Raw genomic sequence first — 9,548 nt, 5'->3', positions numbered from 1 at the left:
TTTACAAAACAAAAACAGACTCACAGAAAAAAAATTTATGGTTACCCAAAGTGAAAGGGCGGAGAAGGTGATGGCACCCCACTCCAGTACTCTTGCCTGGAAAATCCCATGGACGGAGGAGCCTGGTAGGCTGCAGTCCATGGAGTCGAGAAGAGTCAGACACGACTGAGCGACTTCACTTTCACTTTTCACTTTCATGCATTGGAGAAAGAAATGGCAACTCACCCCAGTGTTCTTGCCTGGAGAATCCCAGGGACGGCGGAGCCTGGTGGGCTGCCATCTATGGGGTCGCACAGAGTCGGACACGACTAAAGCGACTTAGCAGCAGCAGCAAAGGAAAAGGGAGGAGAGGGATAAATTAGGAGTTTGGGATTAATAGATTGATACACACTACTATATATAAAACAACAAGGACCTACTATGTAACACAGGGAACTATGCTCAGTAGATCTTGTAATAACCTATAATGGAAAAGAATCTGAAAAAGAATACATATATTTGTATAAATGAATCACTGCTGTACATCTGAAACATTGTAGATCTGTACTTGAATAAAAAAAACTTTAACATTTTTTTTAAAGATGTAAAGGTAAAAAGATTGGGTAGAGGGACTTCTCTGGGTCCTGTAGCTGACTCTCAGCCCCCAATGCCTGGATTTGATGGATCCTTGGTCAGGGAACTAGATCCCACATTACAGCAAGTAAGACTTCACATGCCGCAAGGAAGATGGAAGATGCAAGATCCCATGTGTCACAACTAAGACCCAGCATAACATAAATAAAAAAATAAAGATCAGGTAGAGCGGAAGGTCCTCACAGGGCCAGGACAGAAAATGGCCTCCAGTTCATGATGGCAGGTTCACTGTCTGTGTTTTTACTTCCTAATGATGGCAGAGAAGTAACAAAGCAAGGTTCCATCAGCAGTCGAGATGTCAGCACATTTCTGGATTAAAAATGAAATAGGACAATGGCGGCCACTTGAGAAGGGAGCCATCCACAGACCTTGCAAGAACCCTTACAGAGGCTCAGGGCTGCAACTTCAGGTATAACAGGGTAGGAGACCTGAATAGGATTTGTACGCAATCGCACGGCTTCCACAATCAGAATGCCTAGGAGCTGGGCATTTGCAAATACAAGTTTCTCAGCCTGAAGGCAAAGTTGACCTGATAGAGGCAAACTGTCAGTGAAATCCAACTGTGCACACCAGGTTCTAGCGTTGTTTTTATTTTAACTGCCTCAATTTTTACAAGCATATAACCAAAGATACCAGACATTTGAAAACAATCTGCCAAAAGAGACCACAAGATAAATAGAGAAACTGGTCTTGGAGAAAACAATTTAGGGAATAAAAAAAAACCCTTAATACCTCTAATTACTGTATTTTCATAGATACTCCAGATGTTGAAACCATACTTCTGGAGTTGGCTATGAAAAACAGCCCATTTTGGACTTTCCTGGCATAGTGTGCGTGCTAAGTCACTTCAGTGACGTCCGACTCTTTGTGACTCTGTAGACCATAGCCCGCCAACAGACCAGGTACATAAAGACTGGAACAAGGGCTTCCCTGGTGGCTCAGTGGTAAAGAATCTGCCCGCCAAAGCAGGAGACACAGATTTGATCCCCTGGCCCAGGAAGATCCCACGTGGCTCGGAGCAACTAAGCCTATGTGCCACAACTGCTGAGCCTGCGCTCTAGAGCCCGGGAGCTGCAACTCCTGCGCCTGCGCTCCCTGACATGAGTGCTCTGCAACAAGAGAAGCCACTGCAATGAGAAGTCCGCCTGCCGCAACTGGAGAAGGCCCACACACGGCAACTAAGACCCAGCACAGCCATAAATAAAGTAAATAAATAAATCTGAAAAAAAGTGGACAAAACATATAAAAGTAACTTGTGAAAGGTTTTGGGGGGCAAACAATGTAGGCTACACTTGAGGGGGCCTGATACCAAGAAAGGAAAGCATACAGAGGCCAACTTCCTGTTTACTCCTGGTGGCTCAGACAGTAAAGAACCTGCCTGCAATGCAGGAGACCTGAGTTCAACCCCTGGGTCGGGAAGATCCCTGGAGAAGAGATTGGCTACCCCCTCCAGTATTCTTGCCTGGAGAATCCCATGGACAGAGGAGTCTGTTGGGCTACAGTCCATGGGGTCACAAAGAGTCGGACACGACTGAGTGACTAACACTTTCTTTCACTTTTCCCTTGAGGATATTTGCCAATTATTGTGGCAGGATAGACTAAAAAAAGTGGTGGAAGAGACTCAGAAAGTGGCAGTCCTCGACTGGGCTGAGCTGACAGAGTTTGGACCAGACAGTGGGACTTGAGGGAGAAACTCCCAGATGGGGCAGCGGTCCCAGAATGGACCTCCCCGCAGGCATCTGCCAACTCCTAAGCGGCTCATTGTCCTTTCAAGATCCCCAGGGCGCTCATCAGAAAGCACTAAAGGAGGCTAAGTTGCTGAGCAGCCATGTAACTCTGGGGGGAGACAGGTTGGGGTTCCAGGCCTGCCGTGGAGGAATGGCTGTGCTTGAGACTCCCAGAGTAACACAGTATTGGAGTCAGGTCACAGGTGAAGTAGACCAGGCCTAAGAAAACCTAAAACCAGACCTCTCCCCTGCCAGAAGAAAAGTTAACTTTCTTTGGAGGAAGGGAGAGCCTACATGGTCTTTAGTACAAATGTGTGTGTGTCTTAGTTGCTCAGTCGTGTCCGACTCTTTGTGGCCCCATGGACTGTAAGTCGCCAGGCTTCTCTGTCCATGGAATTCTCCAGGCAAGAATACTAGAGTGGGTCACTGTTCCCATCTCCAAGGAATCTCCCAACCCAGGGATCGAACAAGGATCTCCTGACTCCAGGCAGATTCTTTACCATCTGAGCAACCAGAGGCTAAGCCTTAGTGCCAATACGTAGCATCTATTCAAAGAGAAAAAGACAATAAAAACACGTTGGAATTATCAGAGGCTGAAATAATTATGTTCCCAAAATAAGGAAAAACGGAGAATTTGAAGAGATCTTTAAATTTAAAATTGATAAGTTTGACAGGAATCTTAAAAAAAAAGTCTATTGGAAATTTCAGAACTGGAAACCATCTGCAATTAATTAGTAGACACATTTGGTAGCTGATTAGATACTAGACGTGCAAGGGGAGAAAAGAATTAGAGGAACTTTCTTGAAGGACAAATCTCACAATCTTTGTCCCCCGCCAACAATCTTTTTAGGAAGTTATTAATAACGGGGGATATACTTTACTGAAATGAGGGATAAAAAGAGATGATCCGGTTCAGCAGAGCAGTGAACGGACATCCCAGGACGGCAGTTTCTTGGTCCAGATTGGAGTCAGAGGATTGAAGTTTACAAGAAGCTTCAGGATAAAAAGAGTCAATAAAGTATGTGTTGTGATGCAGAGTTTGAAAGAAATTAAGAATGTGATGAAAGAAACAAAAGTAGATAGACATCACAGGGAAAAAAAAATAGAAGCGGTTCAAGAAAGGAAATGTAATCATAGGACAATACTTGAGCTCATACAGCAAACGGTAAGTATTGAATACTTAGACATAATGTGAGCCTTTTATCGACTGACTTAAAAACTGGTACCATAAAGCTACCATGGGAAGAGAGGGGAAAGGTGGTAAGAGCAGAAAATCAGTATGTAATATATTGCTAACATCTAAAATTGAAAAATTGAGAAATGATATGCTACTTAGCTACAGAAGCAACTAGCCGATGAAACATCTATACCTTACTGCCTCTTGCAGTGAGGAGAATTTGGACAGGGACAGAGGCTGGTGCTTTCCATCTGTGTGTGCATGTGAGTTGTTTTGTTTTTGTTTTTTAATTTTCTTGGCCTCCACACATGGCACATGGGATCTTAGTTCCCTGACCAAGGATCAAACCCACACCCCTTGCTTTAGAAGTGCAGAGTCTTAACCACTGGACCACCAGGAAAGCCCCATGGGGCTGGTGCTTTTCAATATTCATCCTTCTAGGTCATGTAGTGCTATATTTAAAATGGATAACCAACAAGGACCTACCATATAGCACATGGAACTCGGCTCAATGTTATGTGACAGCTTGGATGGGGGAGGCGGTTTGGGGGAGAATGGATACATGTATGTGTATGGCTGAGTCCCTTTGCTGTTCACCTGAAGCTACCACAACATTATTAATCATCTATACCCCAACACAAAATAAAACGTTTGGAAAAAAATAAAAATGGACAAAAAATATTTATCCTTCTGTATTATCTCATTTTGTTTTAATGTCCGTAACTATGTTCTTTTGTTGTTGTTGTTAAAATGAAAAGAGAAAAATACTATGACGGCAAGAGGGTAAACAAACCTGCCCTAGTCCTCTCACTCTGCAAAAACCCCTTTCTGGCTTCCATCCCACTAATGGTGAGGTTAACTGAGGATGTACTTTATGCATCCGCTGATGGCTGAACAATAGCCAGGCTTCTCCAGCCTTGTCTGCATCTACATGTCTCTGACTCTCTAGAGCATCTGATACCACTGCTCACTTCCTTTTTCAGAAACACTCTCTTCTCATGGTTTCTCCCATCTGAGTTTTCCTCCTACCTTTCCAGCCATTCTTTGTCTTCTTCTCGACTCTTATACAATAGGAATTTTGAGGACTCAGTCCTCAGTGCTCTTCTTTCTATATTCTCTTCTCTCTAGCATTCTTGTCCACTCTTCTGGTGTTATTTACCACCTTTGCCTAAATTCTCAGAAGTGCTTGCAGGCCTGGTTTACTGCACAGACTCCTCAAAGTCAAAATATCCACTGTCCCGTCACCAGCATAGACCATCTTAGCAAAAGGCCCCACACAAACCTTAATATCTCCTTCTCCACCTCTCAGGCCTCATATACAATTTAGAGACATCCAAACATCTCCGAACCTGTCCACATACCCTCCACACCTCTGCTCATCACAGGATTACAGCGATGACCTCCTGATCTGTCCCCCTGATGCCAGTTTTGCTCCCATCCAATCCAGTCTCCACACAGTGTCCAGTGATCTTAACATACACATGTGACTATCGCATTTTACTCTTTGGAGTTACCACAAAGTCCAAAATCCTTAACACACAAGGTGGTGCATCAGTTATATCCTGTCAATGTTTCTGCCTTCCTCATAAACCACTCCAGTCCTTACTCTGTTATCCTGCCATGGGGGCTCTTTCTGCCTGGAAAGTGACCCACGCTGCACCTCTGGAAGATCTTACCTCCAAGGACTTTCCACCAGTGTCCCTCCTAGATCGTCACCTCCCTACTCTCATATCTGTCTACCCCCCTCCACCACCACCCGCGTCATAGAATAAGCTCTAGGAGGGCAGTGGGCTTAGTTGCCCTGCTCACCATCGTATCCATGATCTTGGGCCCAATGTGTGACATAGTTCAGTTCAGTCGCTCAGTCGTGTCCGACTCTTTGCGACCCCATGGACCGCAGCACGCCAGGCCTTCCTGTCCATCACCAACTCCCGGAGTTTACTCAAACTCATGTCCATTGAATCGGTGATGCCACCCAACCATCTCATCCTCTGTCGTCCCCTTGTTCTCCTGCCTTCAATCTTTCCACAATGAATGTGGTAAAACGGACAGAAAGGAGACAGACAGGTGAGGCGGGCAGGACAGACAGATGAGATGGAAGGTGGTGCAGACAGACAGAAGCTGCAATAGGAGGGGTCCCTGACCCAACAGCCGGATGGGGTCTGAGGGCCGGGCAGCGAGACAGGACTCGAGGCGGGTGGGCAGGCGCGCGCGCCGGGCCCCGCTTCCGCAGGGGGCGCTCGCCGCCGGGGCGTGGCCTCGCGCAGCCCCGCCCTCCTCGCCGGCGACCGGCAGGCGGGTGCCTCGCAGCGGCGGCGCGGACATGGCTGCGCTGGTGGAGCCGCTGGGGCTGGAGCGGGGTAAGCGCGCCCCGCGGCCCTGCCCACCCGGCCCCGGGTCTGCATCGCGGTCTCCCGCCCCTCCCCGGGCAAGACCCCGGCGGGTGGGCGGGCCCGGCGGGGGTGCGCGGGGCGGGGCGCCGAGAGTCGGGCCGTCGGAGGGTGTGGGAGGGTCCGTGGGCGAGCGGGCCAGGGAGGGGGCGCCCGCTGCACGCACACCTCTGCGTGGGTGCCTATGGGGATCCCGGGAACGCAGGGCGTCCGGCTGGCCATAGTCTCTCCTCTTCCACCCGCGGCGACTCTGCGGGTGTCCGGCCGGGACGCGGCTGTTCTTCCCCGGGTCTGCGCTCGCCCTGACTTGGTCTCTGGCTGCAACCTCTCCGTGTGCCCTGCGTCTTCGTGTCTCTGACTGTGTGTGTCTGTGCGCCCCGCCCCCGCCCCGCAGAAGTGTCCCGGGCGGTGGAGCTCCTCGAGCGGCTCCAGCGCAGCGGGGAGCTGCCTCCGCAGAAGCTGCAGGCCCTCCAGAGAGTCCTGCAGAGCCGCTTCTGCTCTGCCATCCGGGAGGTGAGAGCGCCGGGGCACGGGGCGAGCGGTCGTGGTCCTCCTCCTGGTCGCCCCGAGCCGAGGGACTACGCCTCCCAGCAGTGACCGGGGCGGCCCTCCTTGGGGGGAGGGGGGTGGTGCCCGCGTTTCAGCTCAGGGGTTCTTCGGGAGTTGTAGTTTCCGCAGCTTCGGGGTTGCGGGGGCGGTGCGGACCCTTAACTTGGCTGGGAGGGTCTGCGGGCCTGAACGCCTGTGTTGAGGAGCTGGGCTGGCGGCTCCCTGAGGCAGCGCTGCATCCTCGCCAGGTGTATGAGCAGCTCTACGACACGCTGGACATCACCGGCAGTGCTGAGATCCGGGCCCACGCCACGGCCAAGGTAGGCTCCCCCACCCCATGGCTCACAGTGGCCACCGAAGCGCATGGTCAAGCTCAGCGTCTTCCTAAAGCCAGGCATTCCTGATTCCTCCTTCATGATTTTTGCCGTATCTCCCTACCACCTTTACTAGTATTTATAATGAATTTTGAATAATCTCACATTTGTAGCTTAAATGTCATATAAAGGTATCTTTGAAAGTGAAAAGTGAAAGTTTTAGTCACTGAGTGGTGTCTGACTCTTTGTGACCCCATGGACTATAGCCCACCGGGCTCTTCTGTCCATGGAATTCTCCAGGCAATTAGCAAGTACAATTAGAAACTAGTATGAAATGCCTAACTAGAAGATAACTTTAAACCTTTACATGATGAAACAGTGAAGTCGGGTTAAACACTGAAATCTTAACTAAACCACGGTTAGATGCTCTTTGCTTGCTCGAGGCTTGAGATTCTGTCCAGGCCTTTGTTTCTCTCTGTAAAAAGTGAGATTGGCAAGTGTTGAGTATTCAGGACACACACCAAATGGAGACTTTCTCTTTGACAGTCTGAAGTGTCCAAAGTGACTTAAAACGGACATCTTGTTACTACAGAGTGATCTTGTGTTAACTTGTGTGGCCCCATTCTTGAAGAAAGCTCCCTGGCCGAAATCTCTCTCCTGGGCGGGGGTCTAGCCTCCACCTGAATGCGCGTGCCCATTGTGGGGAGGTCCTCAACTCCCAAGGCTTTCTCTTTCCCAGGCCACGGTGGCCGCCTTCACAGCCAGTGAGGGCCACGCACATCCCAGGGTAGTGGAACTGCCCAAGACCGACGAGGGCCTGGGCTTCAATATCATGGGGGGCAAGGAGCAGAATTCGCCTATCTACATCTCCCGTGTCATCCCTGGGGGTGTGGCTGACCGCCACGGAGGCCTGAAGCGTGGGGACCAGCTGCTGTCAGTGAATGGTGTGGTGAGTTGGGGGCTGAGGCAGGGCTGGGGGTCATAGTCTGCCCAAGGTAGCAGAGTCCCTGTTTTTCATATTCACTCAACACACTGAACACTGCCTCTGTGTCTCACCCTGTTCTGGGCTTTGCTGCAGACCCTGAGAGTAACGAGGGGGCTTCCAAGGTGGCTCAGCAGTAAAGAATCTGCTTGCCAATGCAGGAGACCTAGGTTTGATCCCTGGGTTGGGAAGATCCCCTGGAGAAGGAAATGGAAACCCACTCCAGTATTCTTGCCTGAAGAATCCCATGGACAGAGGAGCCTGGCAGGCTACAGTCCATTGGGTTGCAAAGAGTTGGACAGGACTGAAACAATTTAGCATGTACACATGCTGAGAGTAACTGGCCTCTGCTGCTACCTCCAAGGACACCCTCTCTGGTGAGGGAGATAGACCCTGGCTGAAATAGTCCTAAACCAGGGAGATAATGAGGAAGCACAGAGCATTGTGAGAGCCCAGATGTGGCACCAGACCAGTGTGGATGAGGAAAGTTTTTGGAGATTAAGGAACATTTGAGTTTGTTGTTGTTGTTGTTGTTGTTTTGGCTGCTCCAGGTCTTAGTTGCAGCATGTGGGATCTAGTTTTCTGACCGGGGAGTGACCCTGGGCTCCCTCCATTGGGAGCACAGAGTCTTAGCCACTGGACCACCAGGGAAGTCCCCTTGAGTTGGGTTTTGAAAGATGAGTAGGAGTTGGTGAAGAGTGTTAGGTTGAAGGTACTGTAGGCAGGGACTGTGACTCTGCACTCCTATGAGCTGAAGAGAAAGGGCTTGGTTCTGATGGACTAGGGCATGCAGATAATTAAAACCACTGTGGTTAGAGCAGAAGGAGGCAGAGCTAGATAGGTGGTTGGGGCCATCCTGGGAGGACTGTGAGCAGTGGAAGGATGGGCTCAGCCTAGAGGTGTAGAAAGACCCCCTTGGGACTCTGGGGAATAAGAGACTGGGGGGAATAAGAGACTGGAGGCCGGAACACAGAGGATGAGGTCTGAGCTGGGGCCAGGTGGTGGGGACAAAAAACAGGGCAGGAGGGATGGACTAGGGGTCATCAGGCTTCTCCAGGGAGGAAGGGGATAAAGATGAGCTGTCTGAACGGCCCCTGCAGAGCGTTGAGGGCGAGCAGCATGAGAAGGCTGTGGAGCTTCTGAAGGCTGCCCAGGGCTCGGTGAAGCTGGTGGTACGCTACACACCTCGAGTGCTAGAGGAGATGGAAGCCCGCTTTGAGAAGATGCGCTCTGCCCGGCGGCGCCAGCAACATCAGAGCTACTCGTGAGCCCTTTGCCACCACACCCCTGGGGCTCCTCTGCCTCCCTCATTCCCAGACTCCCAGACCAGGCCGGTAATTTCTGAGACACTGATTGCCACCCTCAGCCCTGGCTCCTTTCCCTGGGATTCTGACCCTTGACCCTGACTCTCACCCTAAGCCATTCTGACTACCTTGGGGGTCCCTGCTTAGCTCACTCCCACCCCAAGATGGGGAACCTGCTCTCTCCGGAATCCTTCAACCCACTTCCCTGGGCTCTTGGCTCTGGAACCCCAATCCTGGCTCTCTCCCATGCCTACCCCTGTCCCCTCCGCTGAGCTTGGCTCCCCTCTCTTCACCCTCCTTTTAGGTCCTTGGAGTCTCGAGGCTGAAACCACAGATCTGGACCCTCACCCCCTCCCCTGTACAGTATTTATTGTCACCAACTCCTTATTTAAAGATCTTTGACTCTCACTGAGTGTCTGTGTCTGTCCTGCATCCAGGGGTTGGAGTGTCTGGAGATGTGGGAGAGGGAGAG

At 50.6% G+C, this 9,548-nt stretch overlaps 1 protein-coding gene across 4 annotated transcripts; it reads left to right on the top strand.

Moving 5' to 3' along the window:
• Positions 1 to 5,823: 5,823 nt before the first annotated feature.
• On the top strand, positions 5,824 to 9,484 carry LIN7B (lin-7 cell polarity scaffold B). 4 transcript variants are annotated; one of them, XR_014060825.1, is made up of 6 exons: positions 5,824 to 5,897; positions 6,322 to 6,440; positions 6,725 to 6,796; positions 7,530 to 7,739; positions 8,873 to 9,102; positions 9,381 to 9,484. XR_014060825.1 is itself a non-coding variant. In XM_081515287.1 (6 exons), exons 1-6 carry the CDS (start codon positions 5,861 to 5,863, stop codon positions 9,400 to 9,402), a joined length of 624 nt encoding a protein of 207 aa, XP_081371413.1. In that variant the 5' UTR covers positions 5,824 to 5,860; the 3' UTR covers positions 9,403 to 9,484. The 4 variants fall into 4 exon arrangements, 2 of the variants coding, with proteins under 2 accessions (XP_081371413.1, XP_081371414.1); XR_014060824.1 differs by having other exon boundaries at positions 8,873 to 9,106; XM_081515287.1 differs by having other exon boundaries at positions 8,873 to 9,036.
• Positions 9,485 to 9,548: the final 64 nt, after the last annotated feature.

Source organism: Giraffa tippelskirchi, chromosome 7 (assembly GCF_054371585.1).
Source record: "Giraffa tippelskirchi isolate mGirTip1 chromosome 7, T2T-mGirTip1v1.2.pri, whole genome shotgun sequence".
Classification (NCBI taxonomy): Eukaryota; Metazoa; Chordata; class Mammalia; order Artiodactyla; family Giraffidae; genus Giraffa; species Giraffa tippelskirchi.
This window is presented reverse-complemented; position numbering and strand designations above follow the sequence as displayed.

What these genes read in the sequence shown, in the direction of transcription:
- LIN7B (XM_081515287.1), top strand. Translation starts at nt 5,861, where the DNA reads ATGGCTGCGCTGGTGGAGCCGCTGGGGCTGGAGCGGG. An exon ending in GGGCCCACGCCACGGCCAAG is followed by an intron (nt 6,797 to 7,529) that starts GTAGGCTCCCCC and finishes TCTCTTTCCCAG; the next exon opens with GCCACGGTGGCCGCCTTCAC. An exon ending in TGCTGTCAGTGAATGGTGTG is followed by an intron (nt 7,740 to 8,872) that starts GTGAGTTGGGGG and finishes CGGCCCCTGCAG; the next exon opens with AGCGTTGAGGGCGAGCAGCA.